This window comes from Bos javanicus, chromosome 11 (genome assembly GCF_032452875.1).
Source record: "Bos javanicus breed banteng chromosome 11, ARS-OSU_banteng_1.0, whole genome shotgun sequence".
In the NCBI taxonomy this organism is placed as follows: Eukaryota; Metazoa; Chordata; class Mammalia; order Artiodactyla; family Bovidae; genus Bos; species Bos javanicus.
The window spans coordinates 4996959-5024770 of NC_083878.1; the positions used below are offsets into that span (position 1 = coordinate 4996959).

A 27812-nucleotide genomic window follows, 5' to 3' on the forward strand; every position below is an offset into this window, starting at 1 on the left:
CTGAATACATATATCAAATAACCTCAATTAAAAAAATTTCTCATACATACTAATTCACCACTTCTTTTAAAGTGAAAAGGGCTGAAAATTAGGTCAAGTATATGAGATGTTCTACTTATAATTTTCAGGTATACACATTGGCTTTTGCAATGGGAACTTTGATAACCCATTCAAATGCATCTCTGGACTTCCCTGGTGGTCCAGGGGTTAAGAATCTGCCTACTGATGCAGGGGACACCAATCTGAACCTTGGTCTGGGAAGATTCCACGTGCCACAGGGCAACTAGACCCGTGTGCCCCAACTACTGAGGCCCGCAAGCCCTAAAGCCTGCGCTGTACAACAAGAAAACCTACTGCAATGAGAAGCCCTTGGGTCGCAACTAGAGAAAGCCTATGTGCAACAACAAAAACCCAGCACAGCACCCCCCCCCCAAAAAAAAAAAGTTAAACAGATCAGTATAACCCCTGCATCTCTATCCACCAATGATATCCTTTGGGGAGTTGTTCTCATGGTGATAAAAAACGTATCAAACAATCTATGCATATTAAACCCTGTCAGCCTATTGAAAGAGTATGGAAGGTCCTTAAAAAATTGAGTTGCCACACGGTCCAGCAATCCCATTCCTGAACATATATCCAGAGAAAACTATAACTCAAAATGATACACAAACCCCAATGTTCATAGCAATCGCAATCTAAGACATGGAAGTAAACTAAATGTCCATCGACAGATGAATGGATAAAGAAGATGTGGCACACATATATACAATGGAATATGTTTTTAGCCATAAAAAAGAACTAGGAGGACCTCCCTTGTAGTCCAGTGGTTAAGAATCTGCCTGCCAATGCAGGGAACACTGGTTCGATTTCTGGTCTGGGAAGATTCAACATGCTGCGGGGCGACAAGGGCCCGTGTGTCGTAACTACCGAGCCTTCACACCACAACTACTGAAGCTCGTGCACCCTAAAACCTGTGCTCTGCAACGAAAGAAGCCACTGCAGTCAGAAGCCCCTGCACTGCAACTCTAGAGTAGCCCTCGCTTGCTGCAACCACAGAAAGCCAACGAACAGCAATAAAGACCCAGTGCAGCTAAAACATTAGAAAAAAAAAATGAAGGAATTCGCTGGTGGCCCAGTAGGTGGGACGTGGTGCTTTCACTATCAAGGGCCCAGGTTCAATCCCTAGTTGGGGAACTAAGATCCCACAAGCCTTGGGAGCCACGGCATAGCCAAAAAAAGAGAATGACATAATACCATTTGCAGCAACGGAGATGGACCTAGAGATGATCATACTTAGAAAGTCAGAAGGAGAAAGGCAAGTATCATATGATGTCACTTTTATGTTGAATTTAAAATATGACACAAATGAATTTATTTACAACATAGACTCACAGACACAGAGAACGGATTTGTGGTTGCCAAGGGAGAGGGATGGATTGGGAGCTTGGACTTCCCTGGTGGCCCAGGTGTTAAAACTCTGTGCTTCCCATTGCAGGGGGCATGGGTTCAATCCCTGGGTCCCTGGTCCAGAAAGCTCTGCATGCCACGCTGGTGTGCCCCCCAAAAATGTAACAGACTGAGTAGTCTGTAGACACAGCTAAGGGGTGGAGCTGCAATGTGTCCCCATGATAGCTACAGGCACAAATCAAAGGCTTGTCATTATCTGTGCAAAGTAGTTAAATTCTGGCCAAACAGTCATTTTAAGTCCTAACAAAGCATTCATACTCTTGACCAGCAAGAGTAGAACTTTCCCCAGATGACAGATGTCTGCATATGCAGGCATAACCGGTTAAGGGTTTGGGGGACACCCTTGTTTCTTGGTCTTACTTGTCACTTTGACTTATGTGACATTTACGTGATACTCCTTCTTAGAGATGCTCCGTGCATGGCTCTCTGGCCTCTTGAGGGTCTCTTTAACTTTGAATTTCTTTGATGAATCCACCTCTCCTGGCCACTCCTCAGAAGCTGATGCAGTCCGAAGATCCTGCCCCCCACTCTCCGATCTTTTGCACCCTCTCATCTCTTCATCTGCTCCCAAGGATGACCACTGTGACCTTATCCTCCACTGTGATATGCCCCAAACCAGATTCCACTACCTCCCCACCTAAAATCCAACATTCACTGCTGAATTCCATGTCCACCTGCTCATCTGTACGCAGGGTTTGGCTTCCCCTCTCTCCTCCTTACAGCTTGTTCAGCTTTCTCTTGAACCCATTTCTGTCTCCACCCCTTCTCACACTCCAGGTCTCACTGAAATCGCTTACTCCCTCCCTCCCGTCATTCCTCTAGATTCTATTTCCCACCTTGCTTCAGTCCATCTCAAATCTACGTTGTCCCTGCTGCTTCTAAAGTACACAAACCTCCTCATGGCCTGGTCTCAACTCATGGCAGTTGCTCCCCTGTACTCACTTTGCACTGACCTTGACTGTGGCTTCGAGGACCAGGCCCTCAGAAAGCTGAGGCTGAGCAAGTGCCTTCCAGCCCTGTCAGGCCCCCTCACCGCTCTTCTTCTCTCCCCATCGGACCATCTGAACCAGAATTCTCTCCCTCCCACCTGCACTGCACTCCCTGTTCCAGGGAAATCTCAGGTTGCCTGGTTCCCAAGGCTGGTCTCCAACCCAGGAGGCTCCCCATCACAGCTCTGTCCCACCAGCTGAGTGTGAGTTTCAGAAAATTTTAGAGTTTCAGGGGTCCTCTGAGAGCTCTATGAGGGATCTTGCAATATATGTGTGCCCAAATTATCTTTATGAAAGAGGCAGACACCGTGACGGAACTCCGCCGGAGATACACGTAGAGGCCAGGCTGGACTCCTGCAGCCTGTGGTCCAGGGCAGGGTTTTATTTTGGAGCATCTGGTGACACAGTGCCCTTGTGTCCTTTCTCCCCACACCCCTGCCCTGGACTATTTCTCTGCTTCCTCTGACCTGCCTTCCCCAAAGATATTTACCTCAGGCCACGGGCAGGGGACTGAGGCCGTGAATGAACTTGTGCACTAGAGAAATCCTCTGCAGAGGGACTGGAGAGGCATTGGTGACGATGCAGACCAGTGGCTGATACACTGCATTGTCAGTGGCACCCCAACCTTTTAGCAGGGGAGAGCCTGTGCAGGAGGGCAGGGGCCTCAGACATCTCTTCAGCCACCTAACCCCCCAGAGGGAAGCAGGCCATGACAGTGCGTGCCGACAGCCCTGCAGGGTCAGGAGAGAACTGGACTTAAGGGAAGCTCCCTAGGACGAGGGCTGTTAGATAAAAGGTAGAAATTCATTCTGAGGGAGGTTGTGTTTCAGGAGGATGTTTACTTAGCGATTAGGAACCAGGGATGGCTCAGACCGTGAAGAACCCGCCTTCAATGCAGGAGGTGCATGTTTGATCCCTGGGTCAGGAAGACCCCCTGGAGGAGGAAATGGCAACCCACTCCAGTATTCTTGCCTGGAGAATCTCCATGGGCCGAGGAGCCTGGGGGGCTACAGTCCATGGGGTCGCAAAGAGTTGGACATGACTGAACAACTAACACTTTCTCACTTTCAAGAACTAGGGAAAGGCTAAGTTCATTCAATTAACTTAGTGTTTAACATGGGGTTAATGTTATCTAGAATTCAGAAGCCTTTAAGGACTTTTCAGCAGAGCCTTCTTCCCCTCTCCTTGGGAACCTCTGGAAGCAGTGACTGGTCATCAGTCCCTGAGGCTTGGCTGTGCTGGCTGGAATGCAAGGTCAGAACAGCTTTGCTGAAACCGAGGGGGGCTGTGGCCATCGCTGCAGGGCCCACAACCTACTTCTCTGGGCCCCGCTGCCTCTTGCAAATCTCAACCACTGTTAACTCTTTCCCCTGCAGAACTGAGTCCCAAGGCATGAAAAATCCCCAGCTGTTAAATCCAATGTTGGCCTTTGCAGAGGTCTCCCATTAGCCCAGGGGGCCCCTCTGGTCAGGGGACAGGACAGTGCATTCTGTTGATCCCTTGGTCTTGATCCCTTCTTCAGCAGCAGTGTTCCTTATTCTTGCTCTTATGTGTCATCAACCGCAGCAGATCGTACCCCACTGATCTGGTGGCTCAGATGCTAAGAGCTTATCAGTTTGTGGTGGTCAGAGGTGGGGATTGTGCCTGGGAGGTGCAGGCAGCATAAGGAGGATGGGCTGATGAAGGTCCTGGAGGAGTTTTCGAGGAGAGGGGAGGAGGAGCAGCAAGTCGTATCCTACAATCTCTGGGTGCTGCGTCCTCACCCGCAGCCTGCCCCCTTTCTCTGTCATTTGGACTGCACACATCTTTGAGGGTCCAGGTCAGATATGCTCCTCTAGGAAGCCACCAGATGGTTCGCCTGCTCTGGTCTCCTGTCTTTGAGTACCACCACGGACCCCTGTCCTGGCTGGGTGCTAGGGGTTCCCTCCTCCTAGGCTCTGAAGGACCAAGATGATGTATGTAACTCCTTGCATCCTGTGGGCCAGTCAGGTGGTCAGTAACAGGTGAAACAGTGCGAGGGGGCTTGGCATCAAAGCTTCCTGAGGCTGGAGCTGCTGCAGCTTTGTGGGGGCTCTAAGCCCATCCGGATACAGCCCTCTCAGGGTCCTGACACCTTGCACAGAAATGCTCTCTCTCCATTTCACCCCCTAGCCCCGCAGGGCCAGTGTCATTTGAGCAGGGGCTGAGAATGTCATATTCCCATGGTCACTGTCACTCCAGGGCTGAGCATGGGGGCCCTGACAGAGCAGGAACTTAAGTGAACAGATTCTCCACCAAACCAAATGAGCAGAAATGGACCACTGTGGTTACAGGGGAAGAGCTGGGCAGCAGAACAGGAGAAAAGGGCTAATACGATGTCACGACGAGAATTCGTTCTAACTGCAATTCAAGTCTATTAATTGATAGGAACGTTAAGATCATTACTCCAAATGGGTACCTCTAAATGTGATTGTTCAAGAAAATTTTATTTTTCTCTGTGTATATTTCAGTCATATTCTTGGAAAGAAACCTTCTTCCCACTCTTAGAAAGTGCAAAAACCGGATGTGCTCAAATCTAATTTTCATATGGAAAGAGTTTACATACCATTAGGATTTCTTACCTGAGATCATCATTTACAGTAATTCTAAGCTTTTTCTATTAAGGAAAAACACTTACGCTTTTCCTTTTTTTAGAAGCCAGGGTGATTTCAACCAAAGAAAAATGAAAGCATTAGTGGATATTACAGAAATGGCATTGCCTCCTAGATCCTGCAGTTTGTAAGTCCTACGTTTATTGCTGGTTCCTTGACAACAGGGAAATGACTTTTTAAATCTTATGACACCAAGTAAATACTTCCTTCTACCTTTCCCTTATTACTCAAAAATAAAGTCATTAATTTTTTTTTAAAGAATGAACATGAAAGCCAGTGATTTTTGGTGCCTTATTTACATTTAGGTTGGTAATAAGTAAAGCACTCACAATACCTCTTTCTTTTCCCCTCATTATTTCCAATGTTAAAATATCTTACACACATAATACCCAGGCTTTTCACTATGTAAATACGTGCTTTTCAGAACTCTGCAGGCAAGGACTTCCCTGGTAGTACAGTGGATAAGAATCCTTCTGCCAATGCAGGAGACAGGGTTCTACCCCTGATCTGAGAAGATTCCACATGCCTCAGAGCAACCAGCCCGTGGGCCATAGCTACTGAGCCCACACTCTAGGGCCTGGGAGTGGCAACTACTGAGCCCAAGTACCGAACTACCAAGCCCAAGTACCATGACAACTGAAGCCTGTGTGACTAGAGCTTATGCCCTGCAAGAAGAGAAGCCACTGCGATGAGAAGCCTGAGCCATCTCAACAAAAAGTAGCCCCCAGCTCTCTGCAACTAGAGCAAGCAACTAGGTTCCAGCATAACCAAAAAAAACAAAAAAAACAAAAAACCCTCCAGCCAAGAAATTGAAGACAGGCGCTTTAAACACTCAAAGGATTTTGTGGGCTCAAAGTCAAATTCGGAAGGATGACCCATTTGGCTGTTCTTATCCCACTGATCTGGTGCCTCAGATGCTGAAGAATCTGCCTTTAATGTGGGACATCCAGGTTCAATCCTTGGGTTAGGAAGTTCCCCTGGAGAAGGGAATGGCTAGAATCCCATGGACAGAAGAGCCTGAGAGACCAACTTTTTCACCCCACTAATCAGGCGGCAGGTGTAAAGCCAGGGTGCTTGTAGTCAGAGTGGCCCCTGGGCAGTCAGTCTCACTGGCAGCCCAGAGGAAGCTGGGGGCTTGGTGTGTAAGTGATTCGATTTCTGGCTCTACTTCCTAGTGTTCTTTACCAGCTTGGTGATCTGGTGGTAACACTGGCTGTCCATTTCCAGCTCTATAAATGATAACACAAAACACTCTCTCAGAATGGCGTATTTGAAAGAAAATATGTTGAACAAAGGCTTTTGTATTCCCAGGAATGAAACGTTATCAAAAGTTTATTACTTGTTATGAGAATGACTACAGTTTCAGATCTAGGGGATTTATCTTCTAAATATTTAGACACAACTGCCCGCCCCCCACATCCCCACAAGAGGGCATCTCCCTTTATGAGCCAGCACCCTGGGAGCTTCTTGCTACTTGCAATGTATTTTCAACCTCCCCTGATCCACTCTACCAATTCACATGTTTGGGTCAACCTTTCCCTCACAAATTTGGGGTATCATTTTGATTTTCAGCCTAACTTAAGATACACTAGAGAAAGAGGCTAAATGTTGTCAACAATGCTTTAAGAAGTAATAAGAACAGTTGCATTTCTGGGTCAGCTGTGAGCAGCCTCCACACCTCCTCAATGACCTTCAAATGTTCAACTCGTCTACTTAAAAGAAAGCTTTGAATTCCTCAAGTTATGTCTGATATGAATAGGAAGTGGCTGATACCTATACAGGAAAAAGTGCTGGGTCTGGAGTTAATTTTTGACTTTTAACGTTGTCACTTACTTCCTAGCTCTATGGCCCTGAGTAATTTAACCTTTTCAGGTCTCCACTTCTGAATATACATTGAGAATAAATAATACACATACCATTAACTTTAAAGGGTTGAGTAAGGTAATGTAGATGAAAGTATTCTGCAGATTTTAAATCACAGAATAAATGAGGGTTTATATCAGTGTAGGCTCAGAGCCTCATATAGAGTAGGGTCTCAATAAGTGGAAACTGAATTGCAGGGTATGAAAGAGTCACCACTAATTCCTCTGGCAACTTGATGAGTAATCCAGGGGTGAGGGAGGGTGGGAAATCCCGTTGGCAGATTGTACTTGGGTTTAGCATGCTCCAATCCGCTTTCTTAACTGACACCGGGATGGAAGTAATGAACTTCAATATCTGGTTATATGGCTCTAAGGAATGGCTCTAAGGAATCAGTTCAAATGACCAAACACAGGGAATTCATTTAATCCTTGATGGCATGGGCCCCCTGGAAAGGCAGGCAATAGGCCTGGCCTCAGTAAGTATCTGGAGAGGGCAGACATCCAGCTGAGGGACCGGGGACCTGCACCCCTTTCCTTCCCTCTCCTGTCCCCTCACCTCCAGCCTGCACCTGCCTGCCTGCCTCCTCCCCATGCCCGGGACCTGGGAGCCCCGGCTGGGTGCTTCTGGCCTCTTCCTTCTCTTATTCTGCTTGTACCTGTGGCTGGTTTCATTCACCTAGGCACTTAATTCTTCTACTGTTCCCTGTGGTTCCTGGAGCTTTACGTCTCTGCTTTGAAGTCAGAGATGGTATTTCAAGTGTCTTTTGAGTCCCCCAGCCCTAGTCTGAGGACCAAGTCTGCAGCAGGTGATAGCTGACGAGGAGCCCGGACACCGTGAAGATGCTGGGCTGTGGTCCTGAAGGCTGCGGGCATCCGTCAAAGGACTGAAAGCAGGACAAGGACCTGCTTAGCCCGTCTTTCAGAAAGACGGTCTTTAGGGCGGACTTGGTGGGAGACTGGGAGAGAGCGAAGCCAGATTTTAAGGGAGGGAAAAACAGGGCCATAATCCTTATCTGAAACCCTCAGGTCTGGATGTGTTTTGGGTTCAGAACATCTTTGCATTTTAGGAAAGCAAACCAATGCTTACACCACACAGCCTATACATCCCAGGCAGGGTCTGGGTGCTCTAATGACTAGATATTCACAGCGAGTGGGATAAAAGCTGCACATCACTTTCAATCGGTTCTGCCAGAGGAATTTTTAAAAACCTCAGGTGTTCAGAGCTTTTAAAGTTTATGGATTGAGAGAAAGACTGTGGGTTGGTATTTCAAGGAAAGCCTTCTAAGAAGGATGGGTCTTGCTGACCAAAGACTCTTGTGTTTTGCTGAGTGCCTGGAGTGGAGTAAGTGGAGGGGTCAGGGAGAAGAACTGCTCAGCCCCATAGAAGGCAGGGTGTCTGGATTGTGGGCAGAGACGGGCAGAGGGCAAAGAGAGGGGCCGGCAGGCTGGTGCAGGATGGATGCTGAAGCTACCCAAGGAAGCCAGGCAGAAGAAGCTGGTGGGGCAGACAAGGGCTTTTAAGAACAGAAATGCCTAGTCCTCAGTTTGAAATCATCTGCATTGTTTTCTCTAAGTCCCCTCCCTGTCTGTCCTCACATACCTGATGACTGCCTACAACAGGACCGTCTAAGAGTGATTTTAAAATTTCTAGTAATAGTGCTAAAAATAAAAAGAAATGGCGTAATTTTAATAATATATTTTATTTGACCCAATACATCCTAATAGTGTCATGTAATCAATAAAAGGGTTTCCCTGGTGGCTTAGATGGTCAAGAATCTGCCTGCAATGCGGGAGACCTGGGTTCAGTCTCTGTGTTGGGAAGATCCCTTGGAGAAGTAAGTAGCTACCCACTCCAGTATTTTTGCCTGGAGAATTCCGTGGACAGAGGAGCCTGATGGGCTACAGTCCACGGGGTCACAAAGAGTTGGACACGACTGAGTGACTAACACTAACAATCAATAAAAAATTACTGAGACCTTTCACATTTTTTTTTTTTGTACCAAGTGTTTGGAATTTGGAGTGTATTTTACACTAACAACCTTCTCTCCAGTCCAGACTATCCACATCTCAGCAGCCAGCTGTGCCTGGCGGCTCCTGGACTGAGCAGTGCAGCCCTAGATTCCCCAGGGGCCTCCGGGTTGGGCGGGGGGGCCCGGGCCCTACTCCCAGCTCTGTGCTGGGTGAGTCTCCCTGGTGGGGCTCTCACAGACTCAATGCTTCTAGCGCTGGACAATCTGACTCCAGTAATTCATCAGCCTCCCATCAACCAGGGGATTTAGGCCAGGTACCCTATCTATAAGCACAAACATGTTCTTCTCTAGTTAGATCTTTTGAGAAAGGCTGGAAGCGTGCCCTGAAACTGCAAGGGAAAATCGGGAGTACGACTTTCTCCGTAAAAACTCTGATTTTACATGCGTGCCCATAGCTTCAAGGCATGGAGCAGGTGGGACTATCCCTGCCCCACTCTTTTAATTATCAATGAACACGTGTAGTTTCGACAACTGTAATAAAGAGATTTCTCACACTAACAATACAGCCCTACATTTTGACTTGTTTTTACTGGTCAGAGATTGGATTTCGTTTGTAATGATTAATCCTGAGACTCCATGAAACTTATCCACACTTGAATGCCATAAAATAAGGGAGCTGATGAAGAAGCCAAAATAAAGTATCTGCAAAAATAAACATCACAGGGTCATTTTTCTCTGGCTAAAGAACTCTCCAGAATCTCTGAAAAGATGACTTATGTGTGTGGGGACAGCCCAAACCATGCCAACAAGGCACTCACTAAACATGAGTCATCCAGAACTTAGCCCCGCCATGGAGGCACCCACTCCTCACAGCCTGGTGCCCCCTGCACCCACCCCAGTAGTGAGCCATCCAAGCCCATTTAAACAAAACTGATTGTTTTTTGTAGTGAGGGGTGTGGATAAAATTCTGAAATGGATTGCCTGAGAAGTCAATTTGACATATGATCACCTAAAATCTCACTTTCTCAGAAGAACTATAAAAAATTTCATTAACATCACACCAACCTCCAAGGTCCTCCTACCAGCATCCCGTCATTTAACAGCATCGAGTCTCAGGTGGTTTATACACAGGAAGCTAAAATGACTGCATCACGGCCAAATAGTGAGCAATTACACGCCAAGTGTATCGTGTGCTGCTGTCATTTAAACTTAAGCTGCGTTCCACAGGAAAGGTATTATGCATTGCATAATCCAGGGGAGTGCCAGCAACATGCAGTTATATCTACCCCCACTTTGTTTTCTACAAAAGAAAGAGAATCAAGTTTGCTTGTTACTCTTCTACACTGTTCTCCCTTACGCACCACACACGTGGTCTCTGGAAGCCCAGAGCTTGGACTAACGGAAGGTCTGAGCATGGTATGACACAGCGTGTAATTTCTATGTTCTGGTGGGATTACTGACGGCCACGGAGAGGGAGGCGGCCAGCCTCTCTGCTCTCTTTGCTCTTCTCTTCCACCGTCTATTTCTTCTGAGATCCCTGCCCTGTCGTGGAGACTTGAAGGTGTTAGGTCTCTCAACTCAATTTTCCTTCCCACCTCCAGGAAATAAAGCCCACCCGGCTCTTTTTAAGTAGAGACTGGAAGAAGGAGGGGAAAGCGGGTGAGGGGCACGTTTCACAAGAGTTCAGGTCAGGTTCCTGCGGATCTGCGAATTCTTAGTGCCACGTGGGGTCCTGCCGCACATGCAGCTGAGCAGACCTGTCTGTGGCACGAGATGGCCTTCTGCCCATCCCTGACCTGGGAGTGGGAGTCGTGTGTGTGTGTGTGTGTTTGGAATTGTGGATATTCTACCTTGAAATAGACTCTCCAACTCAAAGACCAACTGTTAAGAGCCCAGAGTCTTTACAGAGAAAGAAAATGTGGAAATTTCAGGTCTACAAGGAAAATGTGGTAAGAAAGAGCAATGGCCAAGATGATGAGTTACACTTCCGGACATACTTCTACTGTAAAGGCTGCTTTTGTTTTACATAAGCAAGGCATTCTGTTCTGAAAGAAAGGTCCTTGGGATGAAAATAAGAGAAAAAAACAGGTCCTAGTAAGGATCCAAGTCCTGATAACTGTTTTCAGGGTTTGGCAGCTCTGCCACATGTTCAGAGCTGATGACTGGTAGATTTGAGGATCTGAATTCTCCTCCTGGTTCTGATGTTAATTATTTAGCCATAAACTTCCTTGTGGCTTCTTTACAATGGGAATAAAGAACCCAATTCCCAATCTTCTTTATAGGTTGTTGCTGAAGAAAATGTGATAAAGTGCTTTGGAAGACATTATTTTATTAACATAATAAATATTATGTTAATATTAACATATTAACATAAATGCAGTAGTAAACCTGACTATGAATTTGCATGCCATCAATATATCTACTGCCTGTTTGACAAGGTCTCATCGCTAACATTCTATGTATGATTTTTTTCCTCTAAAACTTCTCTGTATATTCCCAGCCTGTTCAAAATAGAATTCCAAGTATGTATCATCTGTAGGACTGGGCAATGCTATGTTGTTTCTGAACCTAACCCAAAGTTCCAAGAACCAGACCATCTCTAAACTTCTTTCCAGTTTGAAAACTCATCTAATCTAAGCAACAACAATCTCTAGCCAGGAACCTCTCCTCTTTGCCTTTGGACTATTATTTTAGCAGCTTATTATTTATTTTTTTTAAAGCTCATTTCCCCATCCCATGGCTACGTGTCTCCTGACACCACTAATGATGGAGTGCTGGGGCCAGCCTGGGCATCTCTTCCCTGCTGACTGTCCAAGAGTCAGCCTGTGACTCACGCCTTGGGCTCTCCAGCACTGGGGTGCTGGGTGGCTGTCACCATAATGTTTACAGGATTTGGAAATTCCACCTCAAGCTCTACTCCAAGGGTGTTGATCCTGGCTAGCTGCTTTCATGAAAAACAATCCAAGCACCCTGGCTTACTTGGGGAATCTGGCATTCTTGAGCTTTTGATACTGAGACAGTGGAAAACTTTATCAGTATCCATGCTGCCAGTAATTTTTATCCATTTGAGCACTTAATCTTTTACACATTTACCCAGCAATTTCCAAGGCTTACTACAGATCAGAGTTAGCAATCTTCTGCTAGAAGAGAATACCTCATGGTTCTGATAGACATGTTAGTAGACAACATGAGAATGTTTTAGACATTTAGGCATCAACATTTTAGAATGTCCATCATAGAGCCCTTCTACATGTTTTGTTGGAATTACACTTAGCATTTCATTTTCTTTGAAGCAACTGTAAATAGTACTGTATATTTTAATTTGGTTCCTAGTTGTTGTCAGCATACAGCAACCTAATTGATTTTTGTGTGTTGATCTTCTATCCTGTAATATTGTAGAACTTGTTCATTAGTTCTACTTGATAGGTTCTTTGGGATTTTCTATATAGACAAGCATGTTGTCTTCAAATAGACACAGTTTTACCTCTTCTTTTGCAATATATGTCTTATACTTATTTTTCTTGCCATATTTCAGTGGCTAGAATTTCCAGTATGATACTGAATCAGAGTGGTGACAGTAAACACCCTTATCTTGCTGTCAACCTTAGAGGGACAGCACCTACTCTTTCACTATTAAGTATGATGTTAGCTGTGGCTTGCAGATGTTCTTTGCAAGGTTGGGGAAGTTCCCTTCGAGTACTGAGAACTTTTATAATGCATGGGTGTTAAATTTCCTCAAATGTTTTTTTCTACATCAACTGACATGATCATATGCCTTTTCTTCTTTAGCCTGTTGCTATAGTTGATTACGGAGAAGGCAATGGCAACCCACTCCAGTACTCTTGCCTGGAAAATCCCATGAGAGGAGCCTGGTGGGCTGCAGTCCACGGGGTTGCTAAGAGTCGGACACGACTGAGCGGCTTCACTTTCACTTTTCACTTTCATGCATTGGAGAAAGAAATGGCAACCCACTCCAGTGTTTTTGCCTGGAGAATCCCAGGGATGGGGGAGCCTGGTGGGCTGCTGTCTACGGGGTCACACAGAGTCGGACACGACTGAAGTGACTTAGCAGATAGTTGATTACACTGGTTGATTTTTGAATACTGAACCAGTCTTGCTGGTCATGAGCATGGTCTTTCTATACAATGTAAGATTTAAGTTAACATTTTCTAAAACCTTTTTTTAAATGTCTAGTTCATGGGAGATATTGGTCTGTTATTTTCATTTTTGTTTTGTCTTTGCCTAGCTTTGGCATCAGGGAAATGGCCTCATATGATTTGGGAAGTGATCCCTCCTTTTTCTTTTTCTGGGAGCATATATAAAATTAATGTTAACTCTTCTTTTTTTTTTTTAATTTTATTTTTAAACTTTACAATATTGTATTAGTTTTGCCAAATATCGAAATGAATCCGCCACAGGTATACCCACGTTCCCCATCCTGAACCCTCCTCCCTCCTTCCTCCCCTACACTCCCTCTGGGTTAACTCTTCTTTAAATATATGGTAAAATTCTGCAGTGTATCCATCAGAGCCTGGAGGTTTTTTTTTTTCACGGGGGAAGCAAATTTTAAACAACAAATTTCTTAAATAGTTACAGGGCTCTTCTGTTCAATCCCTGGGTTGGGAAGATCCCCTGGAGAAGGGAAAGGCTACCCACTCCAGTATTCTGGCCTGGAGAATTCCATGGACTATGTCCATGGGGTTGCAAAGAGTTGGACACGACTGAGTGACTTCACTTCATTCTGGTTAAGTATTTCAACTTGGCTGAGTTTTGATTATCTGTTGTTTCCAAGAATTGGTCCATTTCACATAAATCATCAAATTTATGTCTGTAGAATGTTCATAGGATTATCCTATCCTTTTGACATCTGTAGGGTCTATAGTGATACTTCCAATTCACTCTTGATATTGGTTGTTTGTGTTTTATTTTTTCTCTTCAATCATGCTGGAATTTTTAAAATTTATTCAAAGAACCAGCTTTTTGCTTATTAATTTTCTCTATAAAAATTAGAGAATTTAGAGAAATTAGAGAATTAAACAATTCTCTATTGTTTTCCTGTTTTCGATTTCATTGATTTCTGCTCCTAGATGTATTATTTCCTTTCTTCTGCTTGTCTTGGCTTTTTGAGTTTCTCAAAGTAGAATTTAGATAATTGATTTCAGATCTTTACTCAATTCTAACATAAGCATTTAGTGCTGTGAAACTGAAGTGTAAGTGAAAGTTGTTTAATCATGTCCAGTTCTTTTGTGACCCCATGGACTATACAGTCCATGCAATTCTCCAGGGCAGAATACTGGAGTGGGTAGCCTTTCCCTTCTCTAGGGGATCTTCCCAACCCAGGGATCAAACCCAGGTCTTCTGTATTGCAGGAGGATTCTTTACCAGCTGAACCACAAGTTTAGTTCAGTTCAGTTCAGTCATGTCCAGCTCTTTGCAACCCCATGAATTGCAGCACGCCAGGCCTCCTTGTCCATCCCCAACTCCTGGAGTTCACTCAAATTCACGTCCATCAAGTCGGTGATGCCATCCAGCCATCTCATCCTCTGTCGTCCCCTTCTCCTCCTGCCCCCAATCCCTCCCAGCATCAGAGTCTTTTCCAATGAGTCAACTCTTCGCATGAGGTGGCTAAAGTACTGGAGTTTCAGCTCTAGTATCATTCCTTCCAAAGAACACCCAGGGCTGATCTCCTTCAGAATGGACTGGTTGGATCTCCTTGCAGTCCAAGGGACTCTCAAGAGTCTTCTCCAACACCACAGTTCAAAAGCATCAATTCTTCGGTGCTCAGCTTTCTTCACAGTCCAACTCTCGCATCCATACATGACCACTGGAGAAACCATAGCCTTGACTAGATGGACCTTTGTTGGCAAAGTAATGTCTCTGCTTTTCAATATGATATCTAGGGAAGTCCATTTAATGCTGTAAATTTACATATTGGTGTTGTTTTAGCTGTATCCTACAAATTTTGATATGCTGTCTTTTTTTTGGGGTGTATGTTGTAATTTTTCTTTCTATGTATATTAAAAATTTCTTTTGAAATTTCCTTTTGACCTATGGGTTATTAAGAAGTGTACTGTTTAATTTCCAAGTGTTTGGAAATTTTCCTGTTGTCTTTCCATTACTGACTTTTAGTTTGACTCTGTTATGGTGAGAGAACACACTATGATTTCAATTCTTTTTAATTTGTTAAAGATTTTTTTTATGTACCAGAATAAGGCTTATCTTCATGAATGTTCCATGGGAGACTGTGTATCCTACTGTTGCTGGGTAAAGTGTTCTATCAATATCAATTAGATCCTATTGTTTGATGGTTTGGTTCAGTTCATCTATATCCTGTCTAGTAGTCTATTAATTGCTTAAAGTAGGGTTAAATCCTTAACTATAATTATGGATTTGTCTATCTATTTTTTCAAATCTATCAATTTTTGCTTCATGTATTTTGAAGTGCTGTTATTTCTCCATACATATTTCCAATTGGTATATCTTCTTAGTGGGTTGACTCTTTTATCTTTATGTAATTTCCCTATTTGTCCCTAGTAATTTTATTTGCTATAAAATCTACTTTTTAATATTAATATAGCCACTCTTGATTTTTTAAATTAATTTTTACATGATGTATTTTCTGATATTTTTACTTTCAAGCTACCTATGTCATTATGTTTGATGTGAGTTTCTTGTGAACAGTAAATAATTGGGTCATTAAAAAAATCAACTCTACCAATCTCTATTATTTAGTTTCTGTATTTAGACCACTCACATCTAGTGTGATTATTGACAATGTTAGGGCGTAATTCTGCTATATTGTCCATTATTCACTGTTTTTTCCTTTTGCTTCCTATTCCTCTTTTTTTCCTCTTCATATGGCTTACTAGTACATTTCTCAGATCATTTTGCTTTATTCATAGTGTTTTTTAATATGGTACTTTGTATAGTTTCCTTAGGGGTTACTTTAGGTAGTGCCATACACATAGATAACTTATCAGTCTACTGGCATCCACTTTGAAGTATAGAAATTTTACCTCCATTTTATGTCCCTTTATCCTACAGTTTACCTCGGGACCAGCATACAGCTTTAGAAGTCTGGGTCCAAAATATGAGGCCCTGTGGTTCCTGACCTTAAGGTGTCACCTTGAGGTCTCAAGCCATTCCTGTACCAATAACATTTGTATAGGCACTGGGTTTGCAGTTTAAAGAAACATAAGAATATAACCATCCACTATAGCTCAGATCTCAGATGTTATGATAAAAGCTCTAGGCAGATGGTCAGAATCAATATATAGTATCATACCTGTGCGGAGAAGGCAATGGCACCCCACTCCAGTACTCTTGCTTGGAAAATCCCATGGATGGAGGAGCCTGGTGGGCTGCAGTCCATGGGGTCGCTAAGAGTAGGACACGACTGAGCGACTTCACTTTCACTTTTCACTTTCATGCATTGGAGAAGGAAATGGCAGCCCACTCCAGTGTTCTTGCCTGGAGAATCCCAGGGACGGGGAGCCTGGTGGGCTGCTGTATATGGGGTTGCACAGAGTTGGACATGACTGAAGTGACTTAGCATAGCATATCATACCTGTGGCTATAATTGGGTAAAATAAAGTACTGGTCTCAGAAGTTGTGGACCCCACCATGAACAGCCACTCCACTTTTAGGATTTGTTTTTATGCTAAGTCGCTTCAGTTGTGTCTGACTCTGTGAGACCCCATGGACAGCCACCTTAAAACCAACAAGCAACTAATCATGTTTCTTGCCCTTTATTGCTTTTCGAGCCCCTAAATCATCCAGTTAGTAGAACAAAGTACACAGTTCTAGATCATGGAATGTATTATGTTCCCAGGTCAGTGTGCTAATCCTTGGCTAAGTCACATTTTGGCATGATCAGAAAGGTACTTTATAATCATATAGTTGGAATGAAGAAACTGGTAGCAGGAAGACCAGGCTTCTATAGAGGGCTGGGAATGAAGCAGGGAAGGCCTGAACAAAGGTATGGCTACAGAGACGTAAAGGAATAGAATTATTATACGCAGGAGAAGCTGTGGGATTAGAACGTGAAAGGATACAGCAAGTGACTGGGCTCTGGAGCTAAGGAAGGAGATCGAGCCCATGGTTTTGACTCTGGGTGGCAGCACTAACGAAAGAGAAAGATCTGGGGGATGGGGTGGAATGGAGAGCAATGTGAGGTTCTGAACACATAAGAGTTTGAGGTCTCGGTGACTGGCTGGAAAGACTGGTTAGGAGCTCGAGGAAGACATGAGAGTTAGGGATCTTGATTTGGGAGCTCCTGGACAGAGGTGAGAGTAAAAGATGTGGGAATGGATGACATCACTGTTAGGAGGCTGCTGAGAAAAAGAAACAGATCAAAGACTGAATGTTGGTAAGAGAAACAACAAAACAAATCAAGGGAGTGCAGCTGGACGGCAAAGAGTAGATGGTTCAAAGCAGGCATAAGCTACAGGTCATAGACTACAAAGACGTCAAGAAAGTTAGGGGCTGGGAAAGGGCCACTGGTCTGGCCCAGGACAAAGAGGTCATGGTGGCACACAAGTCCAGATGCCAGAAACCAGAAGCAGAAGACAGGAAGTCAGAAAGGAGGGCCCATGGGAGGTCCAAGGACAGGACAGAAAGGACAAGCGTGAGAGCCTGGCAGCTGTGACGCTTGATGGGTGTGGCTATTCCACTCCAGTACTCTTGCCTGGAAAGTCCCATGGACAGAGGAGCCTGGTAGGCTGCAGTCCATGGGGTCTCGAAGAGTCGGACACGACTGAGTGACTTCACTTTCACTTTTCACTTTCATGCATTGGAGAAGGAAATGGCAACCCACTCCAGTGTTCTTGCCTGGAGAATCCCAGGGATGGGGGAGCCTGGTGGGCTGCCATCTCTGGGGTCGCACAGAGTCGGACACGACTGAAGCGACTTAGCAGCAGCAGCAGCAGGGAAAATACCAGAATGTTGCAGGCTGGGAGGAAGAGTACCTAAGGAAAGGATGAACCAGGCCTGCGGAAGGACAGAGGGAGGAGAGGAGGTCAGGGAATCGGAAGGGAAATGGGTCAGGAGGAAGCAGGAAGGAGCAAAGCTGGCGGAATATTTTAGGTGGAGACAAAGCAAGTACAGGACACTGCCCCAAAGCCTCTGAACACATGATCACTTTTCTTTTTAACCTACAACGCTTCTCCTATTGAAATTTGTGTCATTCTGTTGTGGCCTAAGGGGTTTCCAAATCCGACTAATCAGTAACATTAATTGGGAAACCTAAAAAATGCAGATTCCTAGGCCCAAACCCAGCCCCAATGAATAACAATTTCTGGTGGAGGAGGCCTAGGAATCTGCACTGGAAAGCCTCCTCAGTGATTCTTATGGCGATCTGGGTTTGAGACCTCAAGTATGTTTTAAACCAAAGATGTGTATCAGAATGACAGGGGCAGCAGCTGAGTCCTCAGAGCACAGCTACTGACATTTCCAAAAGCTCCCCAGGAGATCTGGTGTGCACCCTGGTTAAGAACCACAGTGAGGAGATGGGACTGAAAAAGCAACCTGGTCAGGAAGGATACTGAAGTCATCAGACTGCTTCTCTGTTCCTGACATCACCTGACAATTTCCTTTGGACATTTTGCCTATCAAAACAGTGCCTGCTCCCAGCCTGGCTACTGCAGGTAGACTGATGTGATTCCTTGCGACTTGTCAATGCATTTCCGAGGCAGTCAGGCTGGTGGGGAGGTCAGCTCTGCTCGTTGGAGAGAGACTGGCTTTGGAACTGTTTTTGCAGCTTCTTTAAGGGAAAGCATATAGAAAAACATTGCTCTTTCTCTGAACTAACCACACACTGAACCTTATGAAAGAAAACAGTAAGATGCAGAACAGAGACAAGGTGGTAGAAAAAGCCACATTTCACTAATTCGAAAGAAAATCTGATCAAGTAGACTCATAATTAATTTGGTCTGAAAAATCCTTGCTCTTTTCTGTTGATTTTTTTTTTTTAAAGCAGCAGCAACAATACATAAGAACTACAGAAATGACAGCCTGACACATACTTGTCTGGCTTTGACAGAGGCTGCAAGCCCAGCCCTTTTAATACCTCCCAGAGAAACATTTTCTTTTATCCAAAATGGTGGTGTGATCCAGTCCCTGCTCCAACAGCCCCGATGCCTCATCTGTTGGAGTCTTTTAAGTTTACGGCACAGACGGAAGCTGTCAGTTTCTCTCTCTTTTTATAGGACATTCACATTTGCATTCTCAACAGACAGTACATGCCTCAAAGGCCATATTCCCCCCAACATAATAATCCTACGCTTGAAATATGAACAAGATAATAGTAGCATGAAAATACTCTTACCCCGATGAAGGCTGGCTCCAGCTGTGGCTTAGTAAGTCAAAAACTAGTAAACTTGCTTGTAATAACATCCTAAAAATTCCAAAGGTTATTTTCCCTCATCCACAGTTAAAAAGCCATCTCCTACAGAACACTGTCATGTCTGTGACGTGTCCAGGATTAAGGCAAGAGAGTTCTTGGTTATAGTAATTTGTCTGGTTAGAGATTAAAGAAAAAAAAAAAAAACTGGACTTGAGCTGTCAGTTAATATTTTTCACTTAACAACAACAACAAAAAAGCCTTTTTCATGCTTCACGGCAGAACTGTGTGATTTTTAAACAGGTAAATTCTCCTCCGTGTCTGGCATCTGATAGTTTTTTTGCATGTCAGCGTAAGCAAGCAAGCAAAACATGACCGATGAAGTTTCAAACGCATCTTAGTTACATAAACGGAAGTTAGCTTTCTTTGATATAGAATTACCGAAGCATCTCACTGAAAAAGCAAAATCCTCCTTGCAATTAATAAAGAATTGGGGTATTCTAACCGAGCTGAAAACTAAGAACCTTCAAATTCCAAATGTTTCCATTCCTGGATGAGCTTTGGTATTCACATGTTAATAGGATGCCTGCTTTTTTTTTTTTTTCTTTTGGCCAATGTTCAGCCCAAAGAGTCTGTGAAACAGACTTTTTCCATCTTATGACCTGTTTTAGAATTTCTTTCTTGCAAAATGTTAGTTATTTTGCTTGGCAGATTGCCTGAATTCATTCTTATTTTCTCTCTCTCCTACTATTTTACCTCTCTCCTGTCTCTCTTCTCTCCCATCTTTCCCCTCTTTTTCTTCTATTCTTTGATAAATTATATATTTAAATTAGAGTTCACTTGGACCTACAGTCAATGTGTGACTTGGCAGGGTTGCTAGAGTTAGCAAATAAAAATACATAATCCCCAGTGAAATTTGAATTTCAAGTAAAAAATTTGCCCCCCCATCCGTTTTTTTTTTTTTTTTTTAAGTGTAAATATATCTCAAATGGGGCTTTCCTGATAGCTCAGCTGGTAGAAAATCCGCCTGCAATCCTGGAGACCCTGGTTCGATTCCTGGGTCGGGAAGGTACCCTGGAGAAGGGATAGGCTATCGACTCCAGTATTCTTGTGCTTCCCTGGTGGTTCAGATGGTAAAGATTCTGCTGCAATGCAGGAGACCTGGGTTCAGTCTCTAGGTTGGGAAGATCCCCTGGAGAAGGGAATGGCAACCCACTCCAGTACTCTTGCCTGGAGAATCCCCATGGACAGAGGAGCCTGGTGGGCTACAGTCCATGGGGTCGCAAAGAGTCGGACAGGACTGAGCGGCTAAGCACGTGGTACACATGTCTCAAATACTGCGTGAGACATACTTACACTCATAAACTATCCCTTATTCATCTGAAACTCAAATGGAACTGGGTGTCTTGTATTTCATCTGGCAATCCTAGTTTAGAGGTGAAACAGAGGGACATGAAACAACAAAGACTTCCATTTACAACTCCTGGCAGAAGAGACATTTCCACTCCTGTCCTTCTGAATGCCTTTGGTCTAGGTACCGCATTCTCCACGGCACTGCTTCAGGTTATTTTTGATCAATCCAATTTGAATAAAAGATCCACAGAGGGTACCACATCCTGATACTGAAGAAGTCCACTCAGAGTTCCAGGGCTGACCCAGTATCACCCGAATCCAGAACGTGTGAAATTGGTCCCTCAGGCAACATGCGATCTTAGTCCAAGCAACAGATACCATACAAACACTTGCGTTTTAATGGCTCACTTTTCTTCCAAATTTGAACCTCGTATTTAATGCTTTCAAAGGCACTGAATTCTGCTGTTCTGACTCTGAGGCTGATTTGTAATGGTATGATTAAAAAAAGAAGAAGAAGAATTCAAATGTACTTCAAAATGTAATGAAATGATCACCTCTTGGACATTCTGAGGGGAAGATAAAAATAATGATATGCTACAGACATTTAAAGATGAGATAAACCCCTTAATTATGCTAATTCTTAATTCAAGTGTATTTCCCAACATCTAAGTACTCCCAGGGGTATAACACAATTTAGAAGTGCTGTTCTCTAGTTTACAGACACAGTCATATTCAGTATTTGGAAATAATCTGCAGTCTAACAGCAGAAATGAAGGCTGTAGCGAAGTGCAGTTAAAAGCATGAGCTCAGGCGGCAAAATGAGTTGAAATCCCAGCTCTGTCACACAATAGCTGTGTGACTCTGGGCAAATTACTTACCCTCTCAGTGCATCATTTCCCTTATCTGTAAATGGGGATAACCATCCCAGAGAGCTGTGAGAATAATATGAGTAAAATCTTAGAACAGTGCCTAGCACATAGTAAATGCTCAATAAATTTAAGGGGTGAGAGTCATACGACCTAGCCAAAACTGTCAGCAGGAAAACACAACTCACAAAATTAAGAGACCATCTCCATTTTCACATGTGACTCATGAGAAAAAAAGATGTTTTTGTTTTTGTGGTCAGATGGATAACATCTATTTTTTCAAAATTAAAAAAAAAGACATTTTATGTATTTACTCATTAAAAGTCCTCTGTTTTTAGAGTAATCTGCTTCTGAAAGTAGCATCACCCTGTTTCAAGAAGTAAGGCTGTAGAGTCACCAGTTCTACCCAACTACTGGTTGTTTTTCTTGTCTCACCCTGCTTATTAATTTTTCTTACTTGCCAAAACTCCAAAAGCAAATGAATAATACTCTCCCCCATCCCTATAATCCAATTAATCTAACTCAATCCTCTCAATTTAGCGTTAAACAGACTCTCAAATGAAGCAGTCCCCAGGTGCCGGGTTTCCCGCCATCTGGTGACGCAGAGCTTCATTTGTTCGTGTTTGGAGCAGCTGCTGAGCCCGGCAGTGCCTAGGTCTACAGTGCAGCCCATGTTTCTGTGGTCTGAGGCGGTGTCAAAGAAAGGGTGCTTTCAAGTCCAGCACTTGTAGGGGAACTTCCTTGCTGGGACACGCTACCTATGTGAGCTCTCCGAGCCTGGGTTCTGCATCTACAAAAAGGGAGATTCTAATGCTGTCGATGTTCTCGAGTTGCTATGAAGATTCAAAGAACTGACTCATCTACAGGGTGATCCTGTGTTCAGTTTATGCCAGCTGTGCCTGCATCACTGTATATATTGTACAACCCTCCGAGTTTTAGAAAGCATTAGCACACGTCTGGTCTACAGTTAGAATTCAGTATTTGTAACCTCTTCGTCATGATATATATACCCCCACGGTACTATTTGAAAGAAATGCTTTCCATCCCACAGAGCCATCATTTTTAAAGCAGGAATGACCTTCTTCACACAGAAGGATGAGTGCATATGTGTGAACATTTTGTCACTTGTCCATCATTCCTACAGTCCCTGTCCCTTTCTATGTGTGTGTGTGTCTGTGTGTGCACGCTCAGTTGTGCCTGACTCTTCATGACCCCGTGGACTGTAGCCCGCCAGGCTCCTCTGTCTATGGGATTTTCCAGGCAAGAATACTGGAGTAGGTTGCCATTTCCTTCTCCAGGAGATCTTCCCAACCCAGGGATTGAACCTGCGTCTCTTTCCTCTCCCACGCTGACAGGTGGATTCTTTACCACTAGCGCCACCCAGGAAGACTGTTCAGTCATTTAAGAAGCTCAAAGTGGAGATGGAATTCTCTGTGGCAGAAACTCGAGGGCAGAGGCTTAAATATTTTACATGCTTCAGGGGGATCATGTGAACACTGCTTTACCAAGACACACTCTGCCAACAGCAGAAGGCCCTTTGAGGTGAGCAGGTGGGCCAGGGCTGGGGAACTGTCCTTTGATGTCTGCCAGCTTCTTGGACTATCAGATGAATTCCAGACTCCAGCCCCTGCTATTTCCAAGACCTCCATCACTGTGCAGAAACACTACCTTGACTCATGACCAGGCTTCCTCCTGACTCCTCCCGTAAGCCTCCTCCCAGGCTCTGTGGGCTACAACCCTCTAAACTTTATGGTGGGAGAGCAGATGGTCAGGGCTTTTAGGGAGATGCCAGCCTTTTGCTCAGAAACAGGATTCCTTCCTTCCTATACTACTTCATGAGCTGTCTGCAGCTGACCTAAAGCAGTGCCTCCAACAGGGACCTCAGCTCTTGGTCCCAAGCTGGTCATTGCCAGCTTGGGAGGTCTGACTTGCTGAGACCTTGCCTTTCCCATCTGCAGTATGAGATGTAGTAACATCACTGGACTGTTATGAGACTGAAATAAGACAGCGTGTCCGGCAGAGGGCTTGGCACAAAGTAGACATTGAATGCACGGAGAGTATCATTTTGGTACCAGGCTGCCTGAAAGGGACCAGCATTAGAGAGAGGCATGGGAGTGCAAAGAGAATCTGTGATCTGGGGGTGGGAGGGATGGGGAAAACTCAGTTTGTAAATATACAAGCTCTGCAGTTTGCAGATTTACATTTAATTAAAATCCACAGAAAAGAAAGAGCAAATCAAGCTAATAGTATTTCTGAAAGAAGATATACGAAATACACAGCAGATGTATTCAAACCAGCCTCTCTGTTACCCTGCATTTATTCATTTACTCACACTAATAATCTTTTACTGAATAAGTATTATGTTCTAAATGCTGGGCCGGGCTTCAACACAAGAATGTGAAGCAGCTTTATGAAAGAAAACATTTGGATGAAGCATAATCAGTCTGTTAATGTCAGGCAATATTTATTGATTACGTACTGCCATCAATACATATGGTAATATTTATTGATTTACCGCAGTCTCCCTTGGCCAGAGTGACTCAGAAAAATATTGCCATCTGCTACAACCACACTGAATACAGAGGAGCTCCAGTTTACTAATGAATGTCTCTTTGGACTGAAAGAGCTCATTGCAAAGCTGCCAAACTCACTTCCACAGACTGTCCACCTTAATCATCGAGTAAAAGAAGTAGTTGCTTCTCTGGTGGAGTTAGAGGTTGGTGAAAAATAACCCTTCCTGTTCAGCATTCACCCCAAATACATGTTCCGCGAGGCTGTGAATGGGTCCTGAAATTTTCTGAGTTGTCACTCCCTTGAGTCAAAGCTTTCTTTGGCTCTAATATAATGCCTTGGGTTCTCCAAGGAGAGTCCTGCAGGGCTCCCTATAAACTAGCCTGTTGGGCAGGGTGGGCTGGAGAGAGGCCCCACAGCAGACAGACTCCTTGGAGGCAGATCTTTAGACAAGCCCTGGTTTCCTCACCTGTAAAATGGGAAGGAGGAGCTTCCTCTCTTCCTGTAAGGAGGCTGGAAGAGGTCATCCTCACCAGTGACCAAGCCTGGGCTGCAAACACGGCAGGGGCCCTGCTCGTCATTTCCTTTTCTTCCCTCACTCCCTTGGCACAAGTTATTAATAATATCTCGTTTGTTGGTCAGTAACCTTTACTGTGTTTTGTGAACCTGGGTTGACACAAATCAATCTGTGTGGTTTGACTTGCACTAAAAAAAAAAATACTAAGAATAGAAAACGTCAGTGTCATGGTGGGTAATGTTTTGTGACACTTTTGTTTGAAACATACACACTCATAGGCTGTGCTGCATGGCTGACTGAGTAGTTTGTGTTCGAAATTTTTTTTTTTTTTTTTTTGAGATGTGTATGTACTCCAAAGAATGGAAGCAGGAAGGGATTTTTGTATACTCATGTTCATAGCAGTGTAATTCACAACAGCCAAAAGGGTAGATGTACTTTAAGTGACTATTGATGAATAAATAAAATGTCTGTACACATGATGGAATATTATTCAGTTTTAAAGAGAAGGAAAATGCCTTTTTCAAGAGGAAGGAAATTCTGACACATGGTGTAACATGGATGAACCTTGAAGACACTATGCAAAGTGAAATAAGTCAGACGTGAAAGGACAAATACTGTCTGATTCCACTTCTGTGAGGTCCCTAGAGTAGTCAAAATTATAGAGACAGAAAGTGGAGTAGTGGTTGGCATGGGCTAGAGGGAAGAGGAAACACAGAGATATTGGCTACGGCAATTTATTAATTTGGTATTAATGAGAACAGAGTTTCAGTTCTGGAAGACGAAGACCTCTGGGAATACTTGGTGGTGATGGTAGCCACAGAAATGTGAATGTACTTAATGCTTCTGAACTGTACACTTCAAGATGCTTAAAGTGGTAAATTTTATGTTATGTGTATTTTATCACAATTAAATTACAAAAAAAAAAAAAAAAGCTTGAGAAACCCTGACCTAGCTGACACCTTGAGAGATACGCTTGGATGGAATCCAGGTATAGAGAAAACAGAAAGCATGAGTCCAGGGGAACCAAACAGGAGATGGGATCGGACTTGCTAGTTTGGTGGAAGAATTTTCTTTTATGATCTCTGGGACGATGGGCCTTTCTGTCTGGTGTAAGGACATGGAAGTTAGGGTTTGCACCTTGTTCTGGGATGGCATAAGTTCAATCTACATTTTGGATTCATTTAGTATTTTAACCTGAGAGGACAGCTATCACAAAGCGAAAGTGAAAGTCACTCAGTCGTGGCTGAGTCTTTGCGACCCCATGGAGCCCTCCAGGCTCCTCTGTCCAGGGAATTCTCCAGGCAAGAATACTGGAGTGGGCTGCCATTCCCTTCTGCAAGGGATCTTCCCGACATCCTCCGGGGTCACAAGAGTTGGACAAGACTGAAGGACTAACAACCAGCACAAAGTGACACCTCATTTCCTTCTCAGGTAAAGCAACTTCCTGACCCCTCCTCCCTTTCAGCAACGCTGCCCATTCCCGCTGGGACCAGCTGGTTCCTGAAGGCTGGGTCAAGGTTTTCCTTCCACATCCATTGGACACGCCACACCTCTCGAAGGCCTTCAGTCTAATTGCATCTATGTAAGGAGGGAGGCCAAGGAGCCCTAAAGAGCCTTCCAAGGAGAAACGGGATCTGGCCACTTTTCTCTAGACAAAGGGCCTATGCTAGATTTCTCATTTTCCTAGCAGACAGGATCCTGGCAAATGACTTAAACAGATACAGAAAGGCAGTCTCTCGGGAAGGTACCTCACGGGCTAAAAGAACAGTCACAGTTCATCATTTTAGACACGGATTGCTATGGCCAAAATAAACATCAGGAAAGTTTCAGATTTCTCTAAAAAGAAAATAACCTCTTTTGGTAACAGTTCTCAAATTGACTTTGATCTCTCAAATTCCAAAACCTATTATATGATTAGTTTCTATAATCTTATTATTAAAAGCACATGCATAAGTGAGAGATTTCTTGATATGTTTAGCACATAACTGTTCCTTTGTATATTTTCCCTCCATATTTAACATTTTCTAAGGTAATTCTACAATGGGCATAAGATATGTTTAATAAGTAACTATGGGCTGTGTCCCCTCTCCCAAACTTGTATGTTGAAATCCTAACCCTTAATGTAATGGTATTAGGAGGTAGGCCTTTGGGAGGTATGAGGTCACGAAGGTAGCGGCAGCATGAATGGGGTTAATGCCCTTACAAGAAGAGACACGAGAGAGTTTGCTTCCTGTCTCTCCATTCTTTGCAGTGTGAAGACACAGCAAGAAGATAGCCACCTGCAAACCAGGAAGTTTTGGTTTTGGCACTGAGCCGGCTGGCAACTTGATCCTAGATTTCCAAGCCTCCAAAACTATAAGCAATACTTTCTGCTGTTTATATGCCACTGAGTCTATGGTGGTTTGTTATGCAGTAGCCTGAATTGGTGGAGTTGATACAAACTCATTGATATAACATGGGTCACCTTTCACCTTTATAAATGACTCACAGGTGCACATCAGACACCTGGAAAGGAGCTTTGGACATCATTTAGACCCACTTTGTTCCACCAGTCAGTGATACCCAAGTCTTCCAAGATGTTTAAGATTAGCAGCGGTGGAGGTGAATTCTCCAGCCAACTCCTGGCTTGGAGTTTACCTCTGGGGAGAGGTGAAGCCATGAACTGCTGGCCTCTGGTCCTATAGTCTGGAGGCCGGGAGAACAGCACTTCCAGCTGACATCTCTGGAGAAAACTGACCACTCAGCCTTTTTCTTCACAGTCCCAGCTTCACTAGGAGAGCTTTGTAAACTTCTTGCTGCTGTTCAGTCACTGCTGCTGCTGCTGCTGCTAAGTCGCTTCAGTCGTGTCCGACTCTGTGCGACCCCATAGACGGCAGCCCAAGAGGCTCCCCAGTCCCTGGTATTCTCCAGGCAAGAACACTGGAGTGAGTTGCCATTTCCTTCTCCAATGCATGAAAGTGAAAAGTGAAAGTGAAGTCGCTCAGTCATGTCCGACTCTTAGCGACCCCACGGACTGCAGCCTACCAGGCCCCTCCGTCCATGGGATTTTCCAGGCAAGAGGACTGGAGTGGGTTGCCATTGCCTTCTCCGTGTTCAGTCACTAAGTCATATCAAACTTTTTGCAACCCCATGGACTGCTTTCCCATCCTTTGCTATCTCCCAGAATTTAACTCAAATTCATGTCCATTGAGTTGGTGATACATCTAATCATCTCATCCTTGGTCACCCTGCTTCTTCTTTTGCCTTCAATCTCCCCCAGCATCAGGGTCTTTTCCAGTGAGTCAGCTCTTTGCACCAGGTGGCCAAAG

General features: G+C 44.2%; 1 protein-coding gene across 6 annotated transcripts in view; it reads right to left on the reverse strand.

Moving 5' to 3' along the window:
• The window catches only part of AFF3 (ALF transcription elongation factor 3), a 635458-nt gene that overhangs the window by 155672 nt on the left and 451974 nt on the right, over window positions 1-27812 (reverse strand). For 4 of the 6 annotated variants that reach the window (XM_061431670.1, XM_061431669.1, XM_061431665.1 and 1 more), the window contains one exon: window positions 21489-21542. The exons of the other annotated variants lie outside the window; for them this stretch is intronic. In XM_061431670.1, coding sequence (XP_061287654.1) covers window positions 21489-21542 — 54 coding nt within the window. The remainder of the gene's footprint in view (window positions 1-21488; window positions 21543-27812) is intronic. 6 annotated transcript variants of the gene reach the window in all.